Consider the following 24,327-nt stretch of genomic DNA (forward strand, 5'->3'; position numbering starts at 1 on the left):
AGCATTGTGGCCAGGTTTAGGTCACAAAACAGCTTAAGCCAAAAATGGCTTCTCTTCTGTCAAGAAAGCCATCCCGGACTTCCCTGGTGGCACAGTGGTTAAGAATCCGCCTGCCAATGCAGGGGACACGGGTTTGAGCCTTGGTCCAGGAAGATCCCACATGCCACAGAGCAACTAAGCCCGTGCGCCACAACTACTGAGCCTGTGCTCTAGAGCCTGCGTGCCACAACTACTGAGCCCGTGTGCCACAACTACTGAAGCCCGTGCGCCTAGAGCCCATGCTCCTCAACAAAGTGAAGCCACCGCAATGAGAAGCCTGCGCACCGCAATGAGTAGCCCCCGCTCGCCACAACTAGAGAAAGCCCCCATGCAGCAACAAAGACCCAACGCAGCCAAAAATTCATTCATTCATTAATTTTAAAAAAAAGAAAGCCACCCCTGGTTCTCTTTCTCCAAGGACCCCCTAACTTACCTGCTTACAGTCTGAGCACGCAGTGATGGGCCTCATAGGTGTCTCCGAGATTGGGGCCTCCTGGAGACCAGAGTCTTGTTTCCCTGAGTGAGGAGGGACAGCACGTGAACAAGCAGACCTGCAGAGACCACCGCAACCCTCAGAGAGGGCCCAGGAGACCAAGGTGATGGACGGGGCAAGTGATGAGGGCATATTTGGAGGCCGGCTGGGTGGCTCTGGACAAAGGGCTGCCTTGCCACTGTTCACAGGCCCGAGGGCACAGCCGGGCTCTCAGCTGTAATGCAGGTGCTTCTGGTGTCCCGCCACAGCCTGGACTTGTCAGACTCCAGTGGCCATAACCTTCTCCCCCTCACACTGGTGTCAGGCACTAGGACCATGGACATCCCCCAGCTCAGACCCGAAGACAGAGCCAGCAGCCAGTGTGTAAAACAAACGAAAGGTTTATTTATAAGCAGGGATGTCGTCTGGGATACATACAGTGCAAACTCTCGTCTTGGGATCAACACAAGCCCACAAGCTGGAAAACTGTTACCAAATTAGGTCGAATGGACCCCCCACTTAGGCCCTAGCCTGGCTGAGGCCCCCTGCCTTGGCAGTAGAAGGTCCTCTTCCCATTTGGGTTCGCACAGCCAAAAACAAAACCGAAGCTGAGATTAGAGCGGCGCGAGATTTATTCAATGGCCAGGGAATGGAGAAGCAGGAACTTAGTTCGTAAATGCACTTCTCGCCTTAATGGTGAGAGGGATTTACTTTTAAGGAGTGAGGACAATGGGGGTTAGAGTGAGACGAATGATGGGGAGGCAAATGCATTACTTTTCTGGGAAAGAGGCAGGGTTTTCCTAGAAATGGGGTGCTATCCCTTTTCTGTCCTTTTTTGGTCAGTGACTTCCGGTCACAGCCATTGTAGGTGTGTCATTTAGTAGCTAATGTAGTAAAGTCAGTGTAGAATGAGACTCAGGGTCTACGAGAGGTCAGATTCATCACCCTCTTGGTTTCAGCGGGTCCTATCCAGTTTTTGTTTCCCTCTTCCTATAGCTTCTTTGTGTCCAGACCCTGCGACTTAAAGGTGTATGTTAGTTCCTGTTCAAGGGAGGGGTTGGTGGGTTTTGACCAAGGGTCTGGTGGCAATTCTGGTAACAAAATGAGGCCACACCCAGAAAGAGTCTCCTTCCAATTCATCCCTGTTCTGCTGGAGTGATGACAATGAGGCCTGAGGTCCTCCCAGGACAGTCCACCAGGGGGCAGAGGTGCTCCACGGCCATAAAGGGTCCAATGTGGTTGGAGACCCTGGCCAGTCCAGGCAGAGGGACATCTTGATTCCGGAGTGGGAAGCCTTTCTTCACTCCATGGTAGTGGCTGGGCTTCTCCTACCCTCCAAAAGTTCAGCTGCCAAGTTCAAGTCCAGTGGAATTTTTCAACAAGGGATCCAGATATCAGGGAACCAACAGTCTTCTCAAGGAGGCCCCCATCCCCCTTCCTTCCAGAATCCGGTTAAGGCCACACTTGTCCACTGTCTACGGGGCCTGGGCATGCGTTTGTGGGGAGTGGGCTGACCCCTTAACGGGGAAGAATCCCTCGGCAAAAGTGTTAGCTTCGGCTGCTTCCGGCAGGCCATCCGATCTGACAACATGGGCTACAGAGAACCACAACACTCAACGCAGACACAGGACTGGCTCTCAGCATCTCACGACCACTCAGGATCTCAGTGGGCACAGTACCAAAGTGGCGCCAAGGCTCCATGGGGACCTGGGACTCCAAGAACAGTGGGAGGGGGTCGGGAGAAACAGGAGCATCCCCTTGGAAGGCAAAGGAGGAAGGTCCAGGCTGAGGTAGGAGGAGATGGCTGCGGGGCCTCAGTCATCTCCAGGTCCTGAAATTCCCTGATAGGAAAAGGTGTGGCCTTGGAGCTCCACACCAGACCGTGGGGGAGGGGAAGCTCAAACTGGGGGTAAATGGGAGGGAAGCTCAAAGGCAGAGGATACAAACTCTGAGTTTGGCTTTTTTACACTTGGCTTGTTTATCCGCATGGTAGCTAATGGGTTTTTTGTTTGTTTTTTTTTTTTAATTGCCACATGTTAAAACTGGAAGATTTCCGGTTAGAGGTTTGCCGTCTTAACCAGGTCACAGCCCTCATTCAGGCTGCCTGCCTGGGCATCCGGTTTCCACCCCATGGCACGAGATGGAGCTATAGCAGGAGTGGATTTGGAGGTGGCGCTTCCAGAAGTCCTGAGCTAACCTGGGGGACTCCCGTCCCCTACAGGGGTTGCCACCCGCTCCCTGCACAGAACCATCTGATTGATGACACCCACCCCTACTACCCCCACTGGGACCATCCTGCAGTCTCACATTCAGGCTAAAGCCCTGCTCTTTCCCCACTGCCCCTTCTCCAAGGCTGATGCATGCAGCATCCCTCCTCCCCAGCAGGAAGCCAGAGCCGGGTAGAGCCCAGGGATTAAAAGAAAAGTAAAAACCAAAAACGACAAGGGCTCCAGGAACCAAGCATGCAGGACCGGCTGCAGGGGCAGCTCTCAGAGAGGCAGGGGATTTGTTCCAGGCTGCCCAGCGCATCCGTGTCCACCAGCCTTCCAAGAGAGACACACACCGTGACAGGACACACCATGACTCTCCCTGCCTCGTCTGCCTGCAGGTGAGAGGAAGGCTGAGGCCGTGGAAGCCGCTAAAGGAATTTGGCCCAGAAAGAGTCAGAGTCCTGCGGGGGAGGGGCCTAGAAGGACCAGGGGTTGGTCCCACCTTGGCTGTGACACAGGCCACGCCAGACTGGTTAGCTGGGCTTCATCCCGGCATCAGGTACACCGAGGGGCAGGGGCTTCTCCTCTGGGCTCTGCAGCAGAGTCTCTGGAGCCTCCGGCTGGGACTGGAAAGGGCATTCCTCCTTGGAGAAGGGGACGTGCTCATCTTTCGGGGAGCCAGAGGGGCTGGTGTCTGTGTCCCTCGTGGAGCTGGCCTGGGAGGGGCATTGAGAGCTGTGGTCAGAGCCGCTGCAAACGTTGACAATGCAGGTGACATTGACCTGGGTCCCGTGGCCACCAGACGATGCTTCTGCTAAACACAAGACAGGAGAAAGTGGTCAGCTGGGGCCTTGGGGTGGGGGGTGTCTTCACAGCCTGCCTCCTGCCCGAGAGGCAGATTAAGACATGCGGGGGAAGAGCACTGTGCCAGGAGGCAAGAGGCCCCTGTTCTAGCTCAGCTTTGCTGTGTCATCTTGGGCAAGTCCCGTAAACCTTTGTGTGCCTCAGTTTCTTCACCTGTCAAATAAGAATACCCTGCCCAAGTCACCCCACAGATGGGAGGAGGCAACTATATAAAGGAAGTGAAGGTGCTCCAAGAACAAAACACACTCCCCACAAGGAGCCGGAGAAGTGAGCCAGGACAGGAAGGATACATTCCAGAGTCTTGGTGAAGCAGTAGAGATGAATTACCTTCCCGAAACTGCAGCAAGGCATCAGCAGCCCTGGCCACACCAGCTATGAAAAGGCGAGACCCCTGCCACTGGCCCATCATCTCTATGCCAAGGAACCAACATCAAAGGGCTTGGAAATTGCTCCTTTACGGAAATTAAACATCGACCCTGAACTTGTCTTCATTCACAGCAAACCTTTTCCTTCCACATAGAGCTGCCTCTAAGATTTCATAAATCTGGGATTCCAGGATGGGGTGTGGTGGGGACGTAGTTTGTCCTCAACACTGAGGCCGGGATGCCCGGAGCTCCGCAGCCTGACCGTCCTGGGTTTGGATCCCTGCTCTGCCTCCATAAACTTGGCCGAGTCACCTAAACTCTTGGAGCTTCCATTTGCTCAGCTGTGAAATGGGTCTAATGACCCTTTCCATCCCCTCGAGGCAAGGATGACTCTGCCCTGTTCACTGCCGTATCTCTGGAGCCTGCATGGCTCCTAGAGACGGGGTGACAGGCTCAGTGAAGCAGGGGTTCACGCTGGGCCCATATATCCAACCACGTCTTCTGTACCTCAGCTTGATTCCACCCCCATATCCCGTCCAACCTGCTTCTCCCCATCTCAGTTCACACGCCTGCCATCCACCCAGATGCTCAGTCCCAAAGCCTTGGACCCATCTTTCTCTCACACCCCACATCCAAGGCACCAGCGATTCCTACCTGGTCCACCTTCAAGTTCACCACCTCCTGCATACCGCCTGTACCTCCATCCGCTCCCTGGACTAGTGCAGTCTCCTCCTGTCTCCTGGCTTCTACCTGGCCCCTCTGCAGTCTGCTCTCCACCAGCAGCCAGAGCCGGATCATTTCCTTGGCTGCTCCAAACACAGTTCTCACCATGGCCTACGTGCACGACCTGGTGCCTGCCTTCTCCCCACCCCATCTCCTGCTGCTCTGAGATCCTGGCTGGGTTCCCTCCAGCCATACTCACCTCCCTGCAGCTCCTTGAGCCCTCCAAGCCTCAGTGCCTTTGCAACGTGCTGCTCCCTCAGCCTGGAACATTCTTCCCTATTCCCATAGCTCACTCCTTCCTTTACTTGGGCCTCAGCCTGGAGGCCACCTCCTCCAAGAAGCCTCCGTGGCTTCCCTCTCTAAAGGAGGTTCACTCCCACCCATCCATCACTCCCTGTGTCCCTCCCTCTGCTATAATCTCCAGAGCCCCTAGCTCCGCCCACTGTGCAATCCAGTTCTGGAGTCCTCATTGGGTTCTCCCCGACCAGGCCCTGAGTCCAGAAGGGTGGGGCCTTTCTGACTGTTCCCTGTTGTGGCCCTAGTGCCTATAACAGGGACACGTGTGAATGAATAAAATCCAGCCCACAGGTGTGTTCTGTTCTTGGTGGTGGTAGTATTTTTAAGTGAATTGGCTGCCAACATTTAAAATTCAGGAGTTTACATTTTAAGAATCTGGATTTAGAGCTTCCCTTGGGAGCCAGATGGGGGAGAGCGGGCTATGCAGAACCCACAGACCTGAATGCGACTGGCAGCAAGGGCTTCAGGACACAGGTTCAGCCCCGCCTCCCCTCCCAGCCCTGTGGGCATCTGAGTTTCCTAACCAGTGAGGGACTAAATAGTGGATAAGCTGAGGAGATCAATGTAAGGGCCGGACACAGAATAGCCCCTCAAAAAGGATGGTTGTTGCTGCTGTTACTATGGCGACCTAGTGTCCAGGGGTTGCCAGGAGGACCGGCTGTTTGTTTTCCAGTCTAGTTTGTTTCCGGGAGGAGGATGGAGCTGGCGAGCTGCTCTGCTCAGAACAGCCCCAAACAAGCGGGGTGGAGGTGGGGTGCTAAAATCATGGGCCGGAAGGAACTTTCCACCCTGGGCCTCCACAGCACCAAATGTCACTCAGAGTCACCAAGGTCGTGCACACTGTGAACGAGACATTGCGGGGGCAGACAGGGGACCAGGAGGGGCCACAGACCTGAGGTTTACCCATTCGCGCAGCGGGGAGAGGTGCTCGGGTGGGACGGAGAGGAGGGGAGAGCAGAGGCCAGAGAGGCGCAGAAGGAACAGAAAAGAGACAGCGGGCGGGGGGGCGGAGCAGACACGGTCAGGGCTCCCCAAGGAGGAAGCCACACCAGGATGCGTGTGGAAGAGGTGTCGCAAAGAAAGCGGAAAGATGAATCTAAGAGGTAGAAGAAGACCAAGAGCTTTATATTCTGATCTCATTTATTCATTCGACAAACATTTAGGGCCACCTGCTATGTTCCAGGCACTGACCCAGTCCCTTCCTTGGGGAGCTCTCAGGCTGGGGTGAGGGCACTGACGAGACATCACACTGATGAGGGTGGGTGATGATGAGAAACTAGAAGTGGGACGCCGCAGCCCACCGCCTGAGTCAGGAGGCAGGTAGTGAATGCTATCGCAGCCCTGCCAAGGAGCTGCCATGCTCATCTCTAGGACAGGAAGCTGAGGCTTGGCAGGGTTAAGGAGCCTGTTCAGAGTCTCAAGGCACCAGAGCGGCCGGGAGGGCATCTGGGAATGAACCAAGGCCACGGTCATTCCTCAACCCGCCAGCCAGCGCTGCCAGGTGAGGGGGGAGATGCAGGCCAGCGGGCTTGGCCTCTCACTACAAAACATGCCCGAGGAAGCCCCAGGCTTTCTGGGGGACCCCCGCAGGGGCCTCCTACAATGTGGGCACTGCAGATGCCCACCAGGGGTGACACTGGTCACAGACCAGGTCCAGGGCTAAATGCAGACTGTGTAAACAGGGCACGGGCTTCTCCAGACCCCACGTGGGATCTGCAGTCCTGATGCCTCAGGCCCAAAGGGACCGGACTACAGGCACAGTGAGTAGAGTCCCAGGGACATCATTTACTCATTCAGCTTTCCAGGCTGACCCTGGACCCTGAGAGCCCAGGGCTGATTCCTGGCTCTTCTGTTTACCAGCTGTGTCTTTGAATAAGCAGTTTAACCTCTCTGAGACTCAGTTTCCTCATCTGATGAGATGAGGAAATATAATAGGTATTAATATTGTAAAAATAATATAATTATAATATATACTCTAATAATATATTAATAATAAAATAATATATTATCTAATACAATATATAACAATATAATATATAACAACATACATAATATACAATAAATATATAATTATGACGTATTACAATATTAACATATAGCATGTTATATGCTATATTATATATAACATCAATGTATAAGTTAACATATTAATATAACATTTATATATATAAAATGTTAATATATAATATATTACATACTACATATATATAGCATCAATATCAATGTATTATTCATATATTGATATATAATATTTACATAGTATAACACTGTTATATGCTATTTTACATATTATATATTATATGTATTATAATATATAGGAAAACTCCCTGCCTGGATACTGGGGACACAGAGGATAAGCTGAGATGGTCTAGAAGGAAGGGTGTTCCTGGTGCGAGAACCCGCAGGGCAAAGGTGGGAGGGATGTGGGGGTTCCGAGAACAGAAAGAAGCTTGTGGCTCAGTTTCACCTGAGGAGGCAGAGGGAAGGAGGCTGGAGGGGGGCCCAGACTGGTGGTGCAGGGCTTCCAGTGTCCTGCTAGGAGCTCAGGCCTCATCCTGCAGGGGAGGCCCAGGAAGAGACAGCTCAGCCAGAAATGAGGAAGAAACACACTGGGGAGGGGGGTGGGGGAGGAAGCCAGGGGGGCTCCCGCCTCTTACCTGAGCTGCCGCAGCTGTCCGGGGCCTTCCCCACGCCCGGCGCCTGCAGCTGGGGCCTGGTGGGCGCCCTCCTGTCCGCGGCGCCAGCCGAGCTCTCCAGGGAACTGCTGCTGGAGCTTGGCGCCGTGGTCAGCAGATGCTGCTGCTCGGGGCCTGGGGCACTTCGGGCCTTATCAGCTGGCAGATGCGGCTGGATGGGGAGACGAGGGGGGAGGGAGGACGGTCAGCCCATCAGCCGGCTCCTTGCCCCTTCTTCCCTCTCACCACCATCAGCACTTCACAGTTTACACAGCACTTCTGCACATGCTCTCCACACACAGCACTTTTAGGACGTGTGATTCTCTGTGGCTTCTGTGATTAGCATCGCTGCCCTGCTGGAGTGTGAGCCCTAAGAGGGCAGGGGCCACGTGGCCCTGTTCACCAAACAGTCTTAGAGGTGAGGCAGGATTTTCACCCTCATTTTGCATAAGGAAGCAGAGGCCCAGAGAAGGAGAGTGACTTTCCTGAGGTCACCCCATCAGCACGGGGCGATGCGGCTCAGCCTAGCAGCCAAGGGCATGGACTCTGGAACCAGACCACATGCATGCAAATCATGACTCCATCACTCACGAGCTCTGCAACCTTGGACAAGTTACTTAACCTCTCTGTGCCTCTGTTTTTCCATCTATAAAGGAAAGAATAACAACCTACCTCTTAGGGTTATTGAGAAGATTAAATGGCTGAGTTTTTGTAAAGCGCTCAGAACAGTGCCTGTTCTATCGTAAGCGCTGGTCAAGGGTTTGTTAAATCAGGGCTCAGCAAACTACTACCACGGACCAAGTCCAGCCTGCCACTGTTTCCGTACAGGCTGCGAGCTAAGGATAATTTTCACATTTTTAAATGTTTGAAAAAAATATTTAAAGGCTAATATCTTGTGACACGAAGTTATGTGAAGTTCAAATGTCAGTGTCCATAAATACAGTTTTATTAGCACACAGCCACGCCCATTTTATCAGCACACAGCCACGCCCATTTTATCAGCACACAGCCACACCCATTTGTTTATGTTGTGTGTGTGGCTGCTTTCCCACTGCAGTGGCAGGATTGAGGAGATATGACAGAAACCAGATGATCCCAAAAGCCTACAATATTGACTGTCTGGACCTTTACAGAAAACACCTGCTCGCCCTTGTGTTCAATCAGTCAATCCAGTGTGGACAGTCCTCTCATTTAGGACCCTCAGCCCTGCCGTCTCAGCAACACTTTCCAGATTCCATTCCCCAAGCTGCTCTGTGACTCTCCATCTTTTCCTCATAAAACACAAATCCCAGCAACAGTAATAATAAAATATTAGCTGACGCTTGAATGCATCCAATGCCAAGCACTGTGCTGAAGCCTCTCCAGACACTATCTATACTGATCCTTCCAACAGCCAAGTGTTATCCTCGCTTTGCAGATGCGGAAACCGAGATCCAGAGAGGTTGAGTTACTTGCCCAAGGTCACAGAGTTAGGACATGGTGCATCTGGGCTAAAACCTATACACCTTTCCTGGCTGTTTGGGGTTTCAGCCCCAGAGGCTCAAGACAAGGTGCCACATTTCCAGACACCCGTGCTGGGAAGCCCTGGAAATTTCACTCCAAGGCGGCTGCCTGTCCGCACCAACTGAACAGGTGCACAAGCCCTTGCCTTGGGGTTCTGGGCGATCACTGGATTCCAGAAACAAGACAGAGGGGCCACATTCTCACCCACTGCCCTGGCCTGCCCAGGATGAGAGGGTCCAGGGTAGAATGAGAACTGAGGCGAGTAAGTGCTGGAGGGATGCAGTCTAGTAGGGCCAGGGAGGTAAGGTCAGAGGTGGAGGACACAGGAAGGACACAGGTGCCAATCCCCGCAGCCCCCAGCCCTGCCTGAGCCCTGCATATCCCGAGGTCAGCTCATAGACTCTCACTCCAGGCCAGGAAGGATCCTTTGTAAGCAGTCCCCATGAGGCCACGGAGGCCCAGAGAGGGTGATTCCCCTGCTCAGTATCACACAGCGGCGCCGTGGCTCAGTGTACACTCTGGCTCAGTGTACCAGAGCTGCGTGCTTCCCACTCAGTTCCGCCCCTGGCTTTGGAGGAATGGAGAGCATTTCAAGTTCATGCTGAACCTTCGCTCAGATGGTCTGACCTTGGTATTTGACCCCACCCCCAGCCCTGCTGGGAGCCTGGACAGGCAGGGGAGAGGGAGGGGGAGGAGGCACATCCAAATGTCATTCTTCACACCCCCCAGAGAAGGGGCTTTTCAGCCTGCGTCCCACTTTTCTGCTGGTGGCTAGGGCCAGGCAGAACAGAAACCCCAAAGGTCACAGCTTGCCTCCCTCCCCCAAAAGCCACGAGTCGCAAAGTTCAGGCAGGCTCTGAGTGGGGCAGATGTACTGAGTCCTGTTCCTTGGGCTGGGACCCCAGGAAGGGGAAGCCCTGAGGGGGCTCACTGAACAAACAGGATCCCAGCCGGCCCTCCTCACCTCCCAGCCTGGCCCCACCACGGGCAGAAGCAGAGACCCCAGCAAAGCCGCTGCCTGAGCCTGTGTCTGGCTGCATATGTGCGTGTGTGTTCCTGAGATTCATACACCTGTATGTATAGGTGTTAGGGTGTCTGAAGTGTGCACACACGTGTGTCTCTGTGTGAGGGAGCACGTGTGCATGTCTGTGAGTGGTGCAATTAGCTTGTGTGCTGGAGGTGGTGAAGAGAGGCACTCCTAAGTCTGTGTCTCAGGCCACCCATTTGCTGTGTGACCATGGGAAAGGTACTTAACTTCTCTGAGCCCAAGATTCCTGGGCTGTAAAACTGGGGCAATAATCATACTGCCTGTGTCACAGCATGGCTGTGAGACTGAACAACGCTCAGTACTGTGCCTGGCCCACATTCAGCACCGCATGAACATTCTCCCTCTTTATGAAACGAGAGCCTGTGTGAGTGTGTCTGTGGCAGTGATTGTGGGTGAGCTCACATGTGTGGTTACGCTGGCCTTTTCTGAACAAAGGGAAGCCACCGTCCTGCCATGCCTTGGCGTTACAAGGAGGAACAGGGAAGTGCTGAGTCGCCATGCTTCCAACCCCAGGGGCCTGGGCCAGGAGCATTAGACTAGGCCGCCGTCAGCAGGACCACTGCCAGCCGGCTGAGGAACGGAGTGGGGCGCAGGCTGAGCATGGGGGTGACGGCAGGGCTGGGAGCCCGGGGACGGAAGGGTACCTGGGAAGGGGACCAACCTCTGAGGGCAGTCCCTGCTGGGGATGGGGGGTGCCTGGAACAATTCTGAACATCTGCCCTGGGCGAACAGGACGGTGGGTAAAGACAAGTCCTGCAGATTCAGACTGAGTTTCAAAGCTGGGCTCTGCCCCTCGCCAAGTGGCCTAACCTTACACGGGTACCTGAACCTCCCTGAGTCTCAGTTTCTTCATCTGTGAAATAGGGATGATGACACTGTGCACCTCACAGGGGGCGTGTGAGGATGCAGGCCCTGGCCCGGGGCTCAGCCAGTGGGACGCTAGAACCAGCTCAGACTCATGCGTGTTTCTTCCCAGCTCCACATTCAGTAAGTAGCTTGAAATTGGCCATGGTGGGAGCCGTTTATAACACAGAAATGAGCGAACTCCACGAATCAGGGTTTTGGGGTTTTTTTTCCCCACCTGGAGGGCCAGTTACCAGCACATCCCTGGGCTCTACATGCAATAGCACTCAACAAACAGCCGTGGAGTCGCTCACATTCAGTGAACACAAAACTCAGTGAAAAAAAGGGGAAGCGGGGGCTCCAGGCCATACCTGAGACAGCTTTACTGCACCCAGTATTGGGAAACACTTGGTCAGCAAAGAGAAAGTGGCAGCCGGGTGCCGGGGTGGAGCTTAGAGAGCGCACTTGCTCTATGGACCACCAGGCGGCAACTGTCAGTGTCACTGAACTGCAGCCCGAAAAAGGAAGGAGTGGCATTCACACACCGGGGAAATGGGAAATAGTTTGAACTCCCAAACCAGTGTTTCTGTCTGCTGAAATACCGTAGGGCAGGTCAAAGAGCACTGGGCCAGGAGTCCAGAGACATATTGCTGTGTGACCTTGGGCAAGTCATTTTCCCTCTCTGTGCCTCTTTTCTTGTCAGGACAATCAGAGGATGAAATCAGTCTGGTCCCTACCAAGGCCAAAACCCTGTGTAAACCTCAGGCACTGGGCCACCAGGACTGAGCTTTACCCTAGCACAGTGGTTCCCAACCGGGGGTGATCCTGCCCTCCAGGGGCCCTTTGGCAATGTCTGGAGACATTTTGCTTCTCACTCCTGGGAGGCAGTGCTACTGGCATCTAGTGGGGAGAGGCCAGCGATATTGCTGAATAGACTACAACGCACAGGACAGCCCCTCAGGACAAAGAATTAGCAGGCAGAGTTGAGAAACCCTGCCCCAGCAGGACGGGGGACATGGAGGGAACTCTTTGGACTCTTGTTTCCTCATCTGTAAAACTGGATATAAAAACCTGCCCTGCCTACCTGGTGCAGAGCGGCAGCAGACACCATGTACTGGCTCACCCCACACCCATTTCCAAGCCCTCTCCCTGGTTCTCCTCTACCATAAAGGCTAGGAAAGCAAAGCACCCCCTTTTGCAGCCTCCCTTGCAGCTAGGGGTGGTCACATGATACCATCTGGCCAATGAGACAAAAGGAGAAGTCTACCCAGGGCTTCTAGGAAAGTGTCTGATTTCCTGTAAAAGGCACCATGGCTGTCCTGGCCAGTTCCCCTCTTTTTCCTGCCTCAAATCTGAAGGTCACATACGCAGTGGTGATTATCATCTTTCTTATGACACAGGCCACAAGCAAGAGAACAAAAGCCAACACACCAAAGATGGCAGAGCCTGGGGTCCTGCTGGCTTCACAGAAGGAGGCAACCAAACTGCTCCAGCAGCCATTGACCCCTCAACTTTGTGGTGTGACAGGATATAAAGCCCTTTTAAGTCACCCTAATGGTTTTGGTTACTTGCAGCCAAATGCCCTCCTGATGGAGAACTGATGAAATACTATGTTGGTGTTCTGTTTCTAGCAAAAATCCTGCACAGACTCTACTTCATAAAAATGATCAGAGGGTGAAGTTGGGGGAGGACCCAGGCCCAGACCACTAGTCTTAACCTCAACCCCAGAGATGACCCCCCAGGAAGGACCCTCTGTGGAACACTTGAGTACCCTAGCACACAGCTTGAGAACCACTGCTCCATGAGGAAGTGCTTTGTAAACATGATGGAGATGCTGAGAACTGTTGCCAGCTGGGTGAAAGGCACAGCCCTGCAAGCTGGCTGAGACACTGTCCCCATTTAACGGTGAGGAAACAGCCATGAGCAATTTCATGTCAGTCCAAGGTCACACCATGGGTCCATGACTACACGCTTGCCACTGACACCACTGACCCCTCTGCTCCCTGATATGGCCTTTCACACTCAAGTCACCTTTACTAGTCCCAGCAACAGACCCTGGCTGGCCTTTTCTCAGCCTCCCAGGGCTCTGCACGCTGCCTGACGCTGGACAGACCAACCTAGAGAATTCACTGCTTCCCATGGGACAACCCAGCCCAGCAGGAAGAAGACAAGGGAAGGAGGAGGGGGAAGGCAGAGGGGCACTCACCACCTTGGCGTCTCCGTGCAGGCAGAAGGGCTTCTCTGCAAAGAGGAGAGAGGGGACAAGTCAGAGACACTGACTTCCTCAGGTCACATCTGTTCTAACTAGGAGGGATCACGGGGCCCAAGCAGAAGCAGTCGGAGTAGGCCCAGCCCCGGGGGGAGCAATTACCTATCAGACAAGGTACACAGAAGCCCCCATACCCAACTCTCCAGCCAGCCCTCAACACCCGCCCCAAACCATTCTTCAGCCTGCCCCCCTTTGCTCATACCATGCCCCCTGCTTTGCATGCCCTTTCTTTCCTGCACTCATGTCTCCATCAAAATCTTGCCCAGCTCAGATGCCACCTGCTCCAGAAGGCCTGAACCCCCAGGATTCCCAGACAAGAATCCTGGACTTCTGCCCTCTTGGATAGCCCTGAGGGCATCTTGCCTTTTAGTAGATAAGTTAGTGGAGGTGCCTTCCGCCCCAGGCTCTAAGCTCCTAAGAACAGGGGCTGCCATACCCAGCTCTGTCTGACCCATAAGGCTGTGCCCAGTGCTGGACTCAGAGGGGTGCCCCAGAAAAGCTTCCTGAACGGATGTGTAAATAGATGGATGAATGAAGGAAGGATGGAATCTTACTTTTTTTCTGGGTCATGATGACACAGTTCACCAGGACTATTATTAGCAGACCCAACGCTGTCACACCCACAATCAGTCCTAGAAGGAAAAGAGAAGTTCAAAACAGCTGCAAAAAGCAAACTCAAATGTACCAGGGACCAGGCAGGTCAGCTGACAACCAAAGATGACTGGGGTCATCGCAGGTGAGGGGCAAGCCCAGTGCAGAGGCTCTCAAATTTGATTACAAAACCACCCAAAATCCGTGCACCAAACGAAACGTGTCTGTAGGCCACACTCAGCCCAAGGGCCACGAGTTTGAGCCCTCTGGCCTGATGTAGTCCTAACCCCAGAAGGGAAGCCCATGAGGTGACCTGGCCCAGCCCACTGTCAAAGCCTAACAGGTTCGTCGGAAACGGCAACCAGGAGACCATCTCCACTTTCACATAAAACGCTGACCCTACCTCTCCCCACCCAGTAATTCCTAGTGGCATTAGTAAGTCTTGGAAGAAGGCAAGTCTCAACGCTACCTACATCCCAGGATGGCGTACAGGGTCTAGTCCATAACAAGCTCTTGGTAAGACTCTAAGACGGGAGGGAGGGAGGGAGGGAGGGAGGAAGGATGAATGGGCCCCCTTGTGACTTACCGATGGGAAGAGACATGTTTGCTGTGTTGCGCCCTTCAACCGGGTAACTTGGAGGACCTGGGGCCATCGGGAGCCTCACGGAGGTGCTTGGAGCTGTGCTGGACCCTGGAGTCGGCTCCACGTGTTGGGATCTTGTGAGGGCTGGGCCCGGGGTCACTTTCAGGGTGGGGAGCACAGATGTGCAGACTGCATCCATCTTTGAGGTGCCACGGATGGCCACCGAGCTACAGCTGGGGGAGGAGGGGGCTTGGTCAGGGACAACAGGGGATTGAGTGGCTCAGGGTAGCTGGGCTCACTCGTGGGACCTAGGCCAGTGTGCAAGGGGCCCAGCAACTGGGTTAGGGGAGTGGGTTCGTGTGCCACGCCCTCTTTCAAGACTTATGTCCCCTAGGACCCCACCCAGTCTTGACTTCCAGAGCAAAACTCTTGCTCACCATGCTGTCTGTTCAGGGACCCACCCACTGTCAGATAAACCAGTCCTGGCATTGAACAGGGCTCGGTGATGCCTCAACCCGAGGGAGTAACTGGGGGGATTCTGGCCACCATGGCACGCTGTTCTGTGCTCTAGGCCTCATGATCACCCAGGGACAGCCCCTCCTTGTTCCTTCAGAAGCAGAGGATTCAGCCACTCACATCCGGTGGGGCCTGCAAGTATCCGTGGATGACGTTGTGTCGGAGAACGTCCCTGGGGCACAGGGAGCGCATGCCACATTTGATGTTGCAGTTCCTTCAAGAAAAATCAGAAACTGTCACCAACTCAGATATTCCATATTCCATGGCGCCTTGGCCCTAGGGGAACTGCAGCCCTCGGGGAAGAATGAGGGGCCTGAGGAATTTGGTCTGCACCTCTCCCCTTTAACACGAACACACACACACCTGGGCGGTTTGTCCTTAACTAATTCTAGTGACTGTGTCTTCCTGGGACACCACCTGATTTTCCAGTAGCCTGGGGCTTAATCTGATCCATCTCTGGATCCCCAGGGCCTAGCACACAGGAGGTGCCTGACCAGGAGTGCTGGAGGAAAGAATGAATCGGGATGGTTGGACGGATGGGTACCAGGCACCTGGCCGCCACTGACGACGCTCCGAGGAAGGAGAGGCCCAAGGGGGTCCCCAAGGACCTCTGGCCCTGGCCCCGTACCCGGTTTGGCCACGCCGAAGCCAGGGCCACATTTGCGCAGTGGCACGCACAGCCGGCACCCCTCCTGCCTTCCCAGGGTGCAGTACCAGCCCGGCTTGCAGGTGCAGATGCGGTTCTGTTTTGCTGTGCAGGCTTGAGTTTCCAACTGGTCTAGAGGAGCGAGAAGACAGCCGAGGGTCACTCCTGCCTCCACCAGCCCCACCCACTGCCATGCCCACTCTGTCTTCCCACCCAGCCCCACCACCCCCAGACAGCTCTGATCTCCAGCAGACCGCTGAACCGCCCTCAGGACGGGGCCAAGAGACTGCTGGACACAGAGTCTCCAACGCAGCATGAACGAGCATGACTGCTTCCCCAAGCATAATGCCCTCAACTCTAAAACCAGGCACCGTTTTCCCACTGCTGCCCTTGGCCTGTCTGCCCCAAGGGGCTATCAAAGGGGACTCGGTGAGACAGAGGATGACAGTGCCGCTGATCAAAAGTAAAGAGCTGTACCTGTGCCCCGGGGCATGAAAACAGAGGTCTGGGATAATCCCAGCCAGCTCCCAGGCAAAGGGGCCGGAGTGCACGGTGGCCAGGGGAGGATGCCCAGGACTACCCCTCACTCTGGGCCAACTCACCAGAGCTGCAGCGGGAGTTACAGCTGAAGCACGCAGGGACCAAGTTCCAGAGCTGGGTGTATGTGCTGCTCTCGCAGGAGTCACACACGGTGTCTGAGGTCTTGTTGCATAAGGATTGTACGTGGTAGCCTGAGAAAGCAAGGCCAGGAGTCTCAGCGGAGGAGGGGAGGGCTGGGGGGGTTCTGCCGGGACCCTGGGCTCATCCCTTGTCCTCCAGAGCCCCAGAGTTGCGAGGCCTGGCTGGGAAGGCTCTTTGATGGAGTTTCGACTCTGCATCCTTTCCCATCTAACATGTACCAGCTGTCATGCCATCTTTGAACCCCGCAGTGCTCATAAAATATCTTCCTCTCTGCTCTTTTCAGGTGCCTGGAATTCCACCATTGGAATTGCCTATTATTAGTCAATAACACTTTGGTTAGAACTGGTTTGCCGGTTCCTTTCTTCTTTATAGTTGGCTGAAATTCTCCAGCTGGGAAAGGTAAAAAAGGCAGTAGTAGTCATCCCTGGTATCCCATCAAGGATGAGGCCATGGGACTCCTGAAGGCCTCCAGAGAAGGCATGCCAGGGGATGGGAGAACACCCAGGCAAACCTTTAAGAAGTTTCTCTTCTGAGTGCCTGTCCCCATTCTTATCCTGCCACCTCCACTGCTGTGCTAATCTAGTAACTTCTTACAGAGACCCTACCGGTTAACAGGAGAAATAAGAGTCACTTCCCCTGGGGTCTCTTAAAATGGCCATTGGAGGTGACAGGTACATATGTGCCTGCCCACATCTCAGGCTCAAAGCTCTTCAATGCCTTTCTGGATCCTGCAGAAGAAAATCTAAACTCCTTACCATGGTCCCTGCTTACTCACTCTAGGACACACGCTGTTCTCCACGTTCACCAAAGAAGCTAACACCTCAGGGCCTTTGCACATGCTGTTCCCCCCACCCCGTATGTTTGCATAACTCACTCCCTCACCTCCTGCATGTCTCTGCCCACGTGTCAGCTCCTCAGAAAGGCCTTCCATGACCACCCCATATAGAACAGCATGTCCTACTCTGTCTCTGTCTGCCTTCCCCTGCCTTGTTTCCTTCACAGACCATACGTCTATTTCTTCTACTAGTTTATTTGTCTAGGCCTCTGTTAGAATGCAAAATCCACGAGGGCGAGGATTTTGTCTGCCCTGCTCTCTGTTGTATTCCCAGCACTCAGAACAGTGCCTAACACTCAGAAAATGCTTTATAAACATCACAGGAATAAATTATAAACAAACGAATGGATGGACAGCACCAGGTGTTGGGCCACCCGCCTCTCCCAACTGGGATCAGGCCTCAGGTCCCCCATCTGTGAAATGGGTAGCAGTCACTGATTCAGTCAAATATGCTCTGAGCACCTGCTATCTGCCAGGTATCGTGCCGAGTGCTGGGGATTCAGCAGAGAACAAGCCACAGTCCCTGTTCTGAGGAGCACACAGTGGGGGCAACAAAAGAGATCCAGGGCAGGATCTCACAATGTCAAAAGAGCTGCTGCCACGGGGGATGCCAAGGGCCAGTGGGAGCGGAAAGGAGGAGTCAGATCTGGCCAGGCAGTGCTGGCAGGCTTCCTGGAGGAGGGAGACATCAGAGGCCTAAGGGATAAGCAGGAGTAGACCAGGGGAAAGGAGTTGGGAAGTGCACCAAGCAGAGAGAACAGCATGTGCAAAGGCCCAGAAGCAAGAGGGAGCAGGGGGTCGATTCATGGAACCAGTGGGAGCTCAGTAAGAGTCCAGGGCCATGACCCTGACCCCCTAACCCCCATAGCACACCCACTCCCTTCAAGGCACCGGCCCACAGGGACCCAGCCAGGCTGAGGGCAAGGGCCCCAGTGGCTGCCCTCACCTGGTGGACACTTGCTGCAGCACATCTGGACCTTTGTGTTGTAGTATTCTTGCAGCCGGCACGAGCTTCCGGGCTCCGGGACATAGGGGATAAACACAGCCTGGAATGCGGAAGGGGAGGACAGCCATTAGCTTGGCCACCCGTGGATCCTGCTACGCTGTACGCCCAGATCCCCGTCTTGTGTCCTGCAAGTGTTTGGCCTTCTCCCTGCTGGGGCTCTACTGACATGGGGACTTCTCCCTTTGGTGGGGGGTGGGTAAAGGTAGAAGAAGGGTAGTCCCTACCTTCTTTCACCTCCCCCCACTCCTCCCTCAGTGTAGCACACACATGTCTGCAGGCGGAGACGTGGAACCAGCTGGCCGGAGTGGGGGGCCAGCTCCTCACACCACATGGGGCAGAGGCGAGGCCTTGAAGCCTCCCAGAAGGCGGTGGCCTCGGTCACAGCGAACGGCAGAGTTCAGCACAGATCAGCCGTGCCTAGGTTGCCTCGCCTTCCCTCTTGCACCTGGTAATCACCCCTTTGTCCTTCCAGCTGAGTGCTGCCTCCTCTGGACTCCGCCAGGGACTCCGGACTCCTCCGGAGTGCTGCCTCCTCCGGACTCCGCCTCCTCCCGGACTCCGCCAGGCTGATTCAGGTTCCTCCCACTCTGAGCTCTCTCTAAACATTGAATATGCCCTCCTGAGGATCATCTCATTGTGCTGAAATGGGGTACCTTCCCGTCCTGCCACCCTCGCGGGTACATTTGCATGCACACGTGCGTATACCTGTACACAGAACACACACAGACATACACACATGCACACGTCTGCCATGCAAAGGGCAGAAACGACGAACTCATCACCTCTAGACCCTCAGCTTCCAACATGGGGCCCACAGCAGAGTTTGGGCTCAGAAGAAGAATATTTGTTGATGATGATAGTTACATTTCTGGAGCTTATGGGGTGCCAGGAGCTGGTCAATGTGCTCCAGGTGCCCTACTTAGTGGATGTAGTTGCACCCCACACAGATCCCCTACACCAGCAGGGCACCCATCTCCAGCTGTCTTGGGTGTTGCCCCATAATGGCTCCCAGCCCTCAGGTGGGACCAATGCCGTGACATTGTTCACGCTCCAGAGCATCGCGCCCCAACCCGTGGGGTCAGAGGGCATGAACTGTAGGGAGGCAGGCTGTCATTTGGCCTTCCCCTCCCCCTCCACAGCACCACCGGGGAGGCATGACTGCCAGAGCCAGGGGCAGGTGGGCCCCTGGCTGGTCCCTGCATCCAGGACGAGTGGGCCTGGAAACCCAGCTGCCTGCCGCACTCGGCCTGGCAGACCTACCCTGGCTGCACACAGCTCGGCGCCAACAGCTGGAAGCATCGGGGGATGACCCCCAGGGGCTGCGCAGCGATCTGTGGCTCTTGTGGCCCCCATGGCCTTGGCCGAGCTGCCTCCTCTGCCTGGTGACCCTTTGCTGTCACCACAGAGCCTGGCGTGTACTGATAGTTAGGTGCTCAGGGCGCACTAATCTCAGCAGTGGGCTTCATTACAGTATCATTTCCTGGAGGGGTCCACCCTTGGCACCAGGGACACCAAGCCCTAACACGGGTGCACCCTCCATGCTGATCGGCCCCTGAGGCCCATCCCTCCCCCACACCCTCACCCCAGGCCTGGTGCCAAACCCCAGGAAGGCAGTTCTAAGGAGGCTGGGAGAGATGCAGGCTGGCAAGGGAAGTGGGATCCATTCTGCATGACCCAGAGCCTAAAAAGTAACTTCCACCCCATCTGGACTGTAAGCTGACATGCCCATGGCTACGCCCGCATGCGCACACACACACGTTCTCTCTCTCTCTCTCTCTCTCTCTCTCTCACACACACACACACACACACACACACACACACACACACACTCACACACACACACTCAGTCCTGATACTTCCTCCCTCCCTGTTTGCTCCTGGAGTAAAGCCCCTTCTCGGGGCTCCTCCCACTTACTGGGGGTGGGGGTCACTGCCTGCGTCCAAAGCCCTTGGCGGGGGTCTATTATAATGCCCACTCCCACCGCAAAGAAGGGTCAGGAACCCCGGGGGGGGGGGCGGTGCCCAGAAAGCTGTACTGTTAAAAAAAAGAAAAGAGAAAAGAAGAGAAGAGAAGAGAAAAGAAAAGAAAGAAAAGAAAAGAAAAAAGAAAACCTGCCAAGCGATTCCCATGCTCCAGTGCTGAGCAAAGCTGAGCGGCACGCAGGCCAGAGCAAGATGCGCTGGGGCAGCACGTGGAGGAGACCTAGCAATCAAAGGCTGGGGGAGCCCCGACCGGAGGATCGTGCTTCCTGCAGCCCCCTTCGCACCACCATTCGCTGCACGTTAGCTGCAACGCAGCGCCTAAGCGCCCCCCCAGCCCCCCTGCAGCCCGCTGTGCCTCGCACTCTGACTGAGCGGCCCGGGCCGCAGCCGCCCCCCAACCCCACCGCAGACAGCACCCTGAGGGCAGGGAGGGGTCACACCTCCTTCCCTCGAGCCCCCTGCCCCCCAGGGTGGCGGGCACAGGTCTCAAGGACCCTGCACACAGTGGGCTTCCTCCCCCCAAGTACCCTAGGGGTAACTAGGGGAGCCCCTCACTCCTGTGGGCCCTGAGAGCCACAGGCCTGGCAGCTCCCGGCGGGGAGAGGACTCCTCCTTCCCCCGCCCCCCCTCGCTGGGGCAGCCCTCTGTGGTGCAGCCCAGGGCGCCTGCCCTGCCTGGGGGAGGATTTCCTGTCAGGGCCCGAAGGACCTGACGGGAAAGGGCCCTGCCTTGGCCAAGTCTGGGCTCTCTCTCCACCCATGGGGCAAGGGTTCCGGGACAAAGGCGGGCAGCTGGACCCCCAGGGCCCCCAGGCCACTGCCTGGCGGCCTCCCCTCCAGGGTCTTTTCCTGTCTGAATCCCGCTCTGAATCCCCTTCCCTACACTTCCTCCTGCCGCTCTGACTCCAGCCCTCCTTTAAGCAATCTTGAGGCCTGTTTATCCTCTTGGACAGGAAAAAAAAAAAAAAAAAACCAAACCACTGCCCTGTCATGGCTAAACAATGAGGAACAGAAAGCCCCTTGCAGAGTGGGACAAAAGGTCACTCCCTCCACTGCCCTGCTCACCAGAGCAGAGGCTAAGCTGGGGCACAGCCCTAGGAGCTGGGCCTCAGGTCAGCAAAGGAGCCGTACGAGCGGAGGGTCCTTGGAGGTGCCCAGAACATGGTGAGCAGCCTCTGGGAAACTCAGTGCTATGGAAGCTTCTGTTCTTCTGTCTGGTGTCAGGGAGGCTCAGAGCCACACTCCACCCACCCACAGGGGAGCTCTGACCGACATTTTAAAATGAGGAAATGAATTGGGTAGTACTGAATTCACTCAGCATGCTTAGCAGAGCCAATCTTTCAAAATACAGCATCCCCAAGTAAACACTTGGAAACCACTGGTGAGCACTAACCACTCATCTAACAGGTGGGAAATCTGTGACCCAGCGTGTGTGTGTGTGTGTGTGTGTGTGTGTGTGTGTGTGTGTGTGTGTGTGTGTGTGTTGGGGGAGATTGGAGAAGATAGACGATGGATGGATGGGTGAACGGATGGATGGATGACGGATGGATGGACAGATAGATAAAGAGAGGGAGAGAGGATGATAGATGAAAGGAAGGAGGGAGGGAGAGGGAAGGAAGGAAGGAGAGAAGGAAGGACCCATCTAACATCCAATTTGTGAGGCACATCTGATTGTGCCCATTTCACAGATGGGGAAATAGAGATGGAAAGAAGCCAACCCACCTCCTGGGGTTTCCCAAAGGCCATGCCAGGGCCCGGCTGGCGGCAGGCTGAGTGATGCCTGTGCACAAGGGGCCAACAGGGCCCATTGCTCATCCACCACAGGCCTCAGAGCTGCTTCACATCGGAGTCTGCAGCTCCATTTCCTCTGCATCCCAGGAGTGACAGTACGTGTTGGACCCCCCATCAGATAGACTCCTCACCAACATTTCACAGATGGTTGAGAGGTGAAGCGATGCACCCAAGGCTACACCAGAAGAGCCACACCCCCGACACCGCTATCCTGCCTCCCTTCTCTTGTAGGCCCAAGCTTCCCTTGCCCTCGACACAGACCCAGGACCCCAAGTGCCTGCCAAACTCAGCACCCTCTCCCACCATGTGGCCTCCAGCACTCTTCCAGTTTCGCACCAACTATCCGCCAGGCCAGGCTGCAAGCACTTTATAATATCCCACTCCTACCCCCAAAAGCAGGCGGGCACGTGCCCACTTCACAGCTCAGGGAGATCAAGTCATTTGTCTGAGGTCTGGGAGGGAAGAGGTGGAGTTGGGATGTGACTCTTGCTCTGGTCCCACTGGAGAAGTCTTTGCTCCCCTCCTCAGGACAGCTAAAGGGGCCAGCCCCTGGGATCCACCCTCTGCCCTGAGTCACCACCGTGCCACCAGCACCCGTTCATCCACCTCCACGCTGAGCGGAGCCTGGGGAGCTGGTTCACACTGGCACACGCACCCTCTCCCTCCCTCCCTCCCTCTCTCCCTCTCTCTCTCTCTCTCTCTCTCTCTCTCACACACACACACACACACACACACCAGTGCAAGGGACCTCTCTCAGCCTCAGGCCAACGTCCTCTGACCTCAGCTCTGACCTGGTTTCCCAGGTAACCACGCAGGAATCTCAGAAGAGCCCGTCTCCTGCAGCGGGCAGGGACATCCAGCACCTGAGACCCTGCCCTTCCCAGAACTGCTTGTTTCACGGGGATCCTTGACCTGTCAGGAGCTGGCAGCTCCTCAGCAAGCAGGAGTGGGGTCAGCAAAGGCTCAAAGGTAGGAGCCTGTGAACAGGGAGGGTTGGCCCAGCTGATCTGCAGCTGTGTCAAGTGCTGGAGGGACATGTGGGAGCCGATGACCGGGAAACACGGCCCAGAAGTGGGGGTGGGACTGAGGCGCAGCAGCTCAGGGCTGGCAGGAACCTTAGAGATGATCTCAGATGACCTCTCATTTAGTGGTGGAGAAAGACAGGGGCAAAGGTGGAAACGTTCGTTCATTCATTCAACAAACATGAAGGTGCCGGGCACTCAGCATCAAACATAAGCAAGTCCCTGCCCAGGAAGCTGGGCTCTAGTTGGGGAGACACAGACACGCACAGTGGAAAATGGGAGGTGGCAGCAGGAGCTAAGGAAAAGGGAAAAGCAAGGTGGGGCGAGAAGCCCCAGGGAGGACGTGTTCCGCGTGTTCCAGGCACAGCCAGGGGGCCAGGGCAGCTAGGCCAGGGTGGGCGAAGGTGAGGGAGAGGGTGAGGGCGCTAGGAGACAGGAACGGCAGCACCGTGTCCTGGAAGTTTGCATCGTGCGGAGCTGTTCACACGCGTTACCGTCTCTGATTCCTCATTCCAGTGCTGTGACGTTGGTAATATTGGTATTCCCAAGTCACAGATGAGAAAACTGAGCCTCAGAGGTCTCCTCACCTCCAGCTCTGTGTTCCTTCCCTGCCCCAGGAAGACTGGATCTCAACCCTCCCTGCCCTGGGCCCACCCCAAAGGTCCTCCCTCCCCCACTCAGGCACGTCTACTGTGGGCGGTAACTAGCGTCTCTGTGCCTCAGCTTCCTCATCTGTAAAATGGTGGCGTGGCCTGGTTGAGGTTCTAAGCCCTTTCCAGCTCTGGCTTCTTCAGGATGGGCATCAAAAAGCTCAGCCCCCTCCCAAGACCTCAGGAGGATGGGGTGGGTGGGTGGCCCACCCACATGAGAGGTGGATAAACCCAACGACCTAGGAGGTAGGGGCTGGGGTGTGAGGCAAGGCTGCGGGTGGGTGTGGGGAGGGGCTTCCCTGCTCCAGCTCTGCCCCTGAGGGTGAGGACGGCCTGAGCAGGTGTCCCCTGGGAGGAGGGGGGCTGGACATGTCCATCCCCCCAGGTATACGGACACCTGGACTCACAGGAGGAGCTCTGGCCTCAGTTCAGAAGATCTGGATACACGTGCTGGTCCTAGGGGACTTGGGAACATCACTTACTCTCTGAGCCTCAACACCGTCATCCGTAAAATAGTGACATAACACCTTGCCCGGCCTCCTCCTTCCTCCTTGGGTTCTTGTAGGCGCAAAGGCGGGGGGCAGGGGGTGTTAACTTGGGTCCGTCATCTTCTCCCAGACTCCCAGGGGACCCGGGGGCGGCGCTCTAAGGGTCCGCAAAGGCCCTGACACACATGTGGCCTTGTGTCGGATGGAATATTAGAACCGGGCTCTCTC

General features: G+C 55.4%; 2 protein-coding genes across 3 annotated transcripts in view; one reads left to right on the top strand and one right to left on the bottom strand.

The window, feature by feature from the left end:
* Positions 1-24,327, top strand: part of LOC117202358 (basic proline-rich protein-like) — a 447,146-nt gene that overhangs the window by 339,774 nt on the left and 83,045 nt on the right. The window lies entirely within an intron of this gene.
* Positions 895-24,327, bottom strand: part of TNFRSF1B (TNF receptor superfamily member 1B) — a 36,275-nt gene continuing 12,842 nt past the window's right edge. The window contains exons 2-10 of one of the 2 annotated variants that reach the window (XM_004272410.4): positions 18,107-18,206; positions 16,247-16,375; positions 15,627-15,776; positions 15,119-15,212; positions 14,486-14,715; positions 13,863-13,940; positions 13,246-13,280; positions 7,628-7,817; positions 895-3,532 (exon numbers count right to left, since the gene is read on the bottom strand). In XM_004272410.4, coding sequence (XP_004272458.1) covers positions 3,255-3,532; positions 7,628-7,817; positions 13,246-13,280; positions 13,863-13,940; positions 14,486-14,715; positions 15,119-15,212; positions 15,627-15,776; positions 16,247-16,375; positions 18,107-18,206 — 1,284 coding nt within the window. In that variant the 3' untranslated portion in view covers positions 895-3,254. Of the gene's footprint in view, positions 3,536-7,627; positions 7,818-13,245; positions 13,281-13,862; positions 13,941-14,485; positions 14,716-15,118; positions 15,213-15,626; positions 15,777-16,246; positions 16,376-18,106; positions 18,207-24,327 lie in introns of both variants that reach the window. The other variant, XM_012534025.3, reaches the window with a different exon arrangement.

Source organism: Orcinus orca, chromosome 1 (assembly GCF_937001465.1).
Source record: "Orcinus orca chromosome 1, mOrcOrc1.1, whole genome shotgun sequence".
NCBI lineage: Eukaryota > Metazoa > Chordata > Mammalia > Artiodactyla > Delphinidae > Orcinus > Orcinus orca.